The sequence below is a fragment of the Alligator sinensis genome, unplaced genomic scaffold, assembly GCF_000455745.1.
Source record: "Alligator sinensis unplaced genomic scaffold, ASM45574v1 scaffold916_1, whole genome shotgun sequence".
NCBI lineage: Eukaryota > Metazoa > Chordata > Crocodylia > Alligatoridae > Alligator > Alligator sinensis.
This window is the reverse complement of record NW_005842874.1, coordinates 366,507-369,656: the sequence shown is the minus strand read 5'-3', so window position 1 is coordinate 369,656 and position 3,150 is coordinate 366,507. Positions and strand designations below refer to the sequence as shown.

The following is a 3,150-nucleotide window of genomic DNA, read 5'->3' as shown; positions in this document are numbered from 1 at the left end:
CTGCTGTATTTTAAATAAGTGATTACTTATATAAATCATCAGAGTGGAGCCACAGCATAAAGACCTTCATGTGTAGTCTTAGTCATATATTACAGTTTCCGCACGTCCTGTCATTTTGAATGACACCATTTTAAGGAGTACTGGGTATAGGAAAACAAAGAGAAAATTCCGATTTTTAATTGCATCCAAGGTCATCTGCCAGACGACTCCATATTTCTTTCCATACTGATTGACTAGTTGCTAGCAAGAGGAATCAGGATGTCAGATACTGTTGATGCAAGCTGACAAAGGGTATTGTCTATGCTACAATCCAGAAATGCTTCCACATCTCCTGCAAACATGTCAAAGCTGCTTTAGACCAGCTAGCCCAGGCATCAATAACAATGTGACTGCGATGGCATGGGCTGCAGATACTGAGCAGTTACCAAGGATACTGGGTGGGTTTGTGCAGCCTGAGCTGAAACCAGCGTGTTGTGACCAGCATGCTGCACATATCTAAGCTACCTAGATTAAAGCTTGCTCTGGTACATCTATGCAGGCTAAAAGCTTATGTCTACACTGCAGTATAGTCATCTTTACATAGATTTCAGAGGAGCTATGACTGCTTACATCAGCTAAGGATCTGGGTTCTATTTCTGGCTCTGGTTGGGAGAAGGTCTAATGGCTAGAGCTGGGATCCCATATTTTTCATAGCGTCACCCACTTACGGTGTGACCCTGAGTAACCGAGGGGTGGAGAGATGGCGATTTATCCAAGCGTAAACTAAGTACAGTGTTTACCTCCATCTTGGAAAGGCATTGTAAGGGCAAACTAAGTACATGATTTAAAGCCCTTGGAGACATTCAGCATGCCTGTACACGAGCGCAGAGGCTGCTCTGACGCACTGTAATTACAGCGCGTTGGAGCAGACTCAATTAACAGTCTGCCAGAGCACAGCAATTGCTCCCGCGTCTTGAGCATCAGCATCCCTGGAGGCACGTGAAATAGAGCTCGTTCAACCAACTTGAATTCAAGCACCCCCGCCACCATTTTGAAGCATGGGGATGCTGATATATAATATGCTGTAGGCACTTTAATTAGAGAGGCTCTAAGAGCCTCTCTAATTAAAGTATCCCCCCCACCCTGAGCACATGCATCTCAGGGCACTTTTACAAGACAACACAAATGCAAATTATCAAACAAACTATCCTGTTAAAAAAAAAAAAAAAGGCAAGGTTATATGCCCCATACCAATATATGGTTAGAGCTCAACAACTTCCAAAAATTGAAAAATGCAGGTACAAACTTTTTTTAAATTGTTGAATAATACAAATGTGGTAAATACAGAGGTTTTGAGCAAACAAATTCAGTACTGAAAAAAACAATTATATATGTTTGTTCCAAAAGAGAAAATAAAAGGACAATTACTACAGCAATTGTTCCCTCTTGGAACAGAATTCTTTTCTACAGACATTAAACTCAAATCTGCATATTTTAATGCATTCCCTATGAAAAGATGTCAGGATGAAATGAATTGGGCAAAGATGATTTATAGTGATTGAAAGAAAGGGAAACAGAACAAAGAAGTGTGAACTACAACAATTTCACTACTAAAAGGAAACTATTGCCTCATTTCAGGAAGGTGCAACAAATTTTATCCTATTTATTTCTGAAGCTCCTGGTATTTTCTCAGGAGAGAAGCTTAGGATATACTTAAAAATGTTTATTTTAGGAAAGACTTACCAGGACAAGCATTAAAACAAACCCACAGCAAATAAAGGATTTTGTGCATTAAAACCCATAATTAGCAGGCATGTTTGTGTGGGCTTTGATATTGGCATTCAATTTTCTTTCTGTTAGCAAGGGATTTAAGTGGGAGATGAAGCTAGGCTGGTGATTTGCTTCCTCACAAAAGCAATCTCCAGTGGCCATTTGCCAAAAATCTGGATGCAAATCTCAGAGACTCTTAGAAACTTACTTTTGTAGCCAGTCAATGATCTTTTTCTTGGTTCTGAGGTGTGGCAGAGTATATTTCTCTTCTCCATCCTTGAAATACTTCAGTGTAGGAAACCCTGAGATGTGAAATCTTTCAGCCAGTGCCTTGTTGGCGGTAGCATCTACTGCTGCAAGGACACCTGGACTCTAAAATACAAAGAGACTAACCGTAAGTCATGATGATGGACACAGCTTTTGCCAGGAGACAGTACACATTCAGACACAGTGACTCTTAGACCTCTATGTGCAAACTAGGCCTATACAGAAAAGCACAGTTGGTCCTAAGAATTGGCATAAAGGGATGAATATTTTACCAAGTCATCAAGTTAAAATATAGAAGACCCTCCAGCTCATTAATGAATGAATCCCAACACTCAGCTCTGGTAGCCTGGCTGGACATAAGCCATATATGTTGGGGAAGGAGACAAAATGGGAAGAAATACCGTTCTAGGACAAGCAGCTATGTGACTAACAACACTGGGTCAACCCAAAGGCTCGAAGAGACCATCCAGGGCACTCCACCATGTGTCTTAGCCCTAAGAGGAGGACTAGAGGCTTGCCCCCCAGCCAGTCCTCTGGCCTGTCTCAACCTGTCCATGCAACGTCATTGATGGAGCCCCTACAGAGGAAGGGCACCCATTTCATAGCATCACATCTGGTCTTAATGACCCTGAGATGGTGCAGAGTCACTTGGAAGAACTGGATGCCTTTAAGTCGGCAGGCCCGGATGAGCTCCATCCGAGGGTGCTGAAGGCACTGGCCGACATCATTGCAGAGCCACTGGTGGGAATATTTGAACGCTCGTGGCGCACGGGCCAAGTCCCGGAGGACTGGAAAAGGGCCAATGTGGTCCCTATTTTCAAGAAGGGGAGGAAGGAGGACCCGGGCAACTATAGGCCAGTCAGTCTCACCTCCATCCTTGGTAAAGTCTGAAAAAATTAACAAGGCTCACATTTGCCAGAGCTCGGCAGGACAAATTATGCTGAGGGGAAACCAGCACGGGTTCGTGGCAGGCAGATCGTGCCTGACCAATCTAGTCTCTTTTTATGACCAGGTTACGAAACGCCTGGACACAGGAGGAGGGGAGTATGTCGTATACTTAGACTTCAGGAAGGCCTTCGATACGGTATCCCACCCCATACTGGTGAACAAGTTAAGAGGCTGTGACGTGGATGA

At 43.4% G+C, this 3,150-nt stretch overlaps 1 protein-coding gene across 5 annotated transcripts in view; it reads right to left on the bottom strand.

Annotated features, from left to right (window-relative positions):
- The window catches only part of PDIA5 (protein disulfide isomerase family A member 5), a 139,533-nt gene that overhangs the window by 45,527 nt on the left and 90,856 nt on the right, over positions 1–3,150 (bottom strand). For all 5 annotated transcript variants that reach the window (XR_003091828.1, XM_025191966.1, XM_025191964.1 and 2 more), the window contains one exon: positions 1,958–2,121. Coding sequence is in view for 4 of the 5 variants with exons in the window: in XM_025191966.1 (XP_025047751.1) it covers positions 1,958–2,121 (164 nt within the window). In the remaining variant the exon portion in view is untranslated. The remainder of the gene's footprint in view (positions 1–1,957; positions 2,122–3,150) is intronic.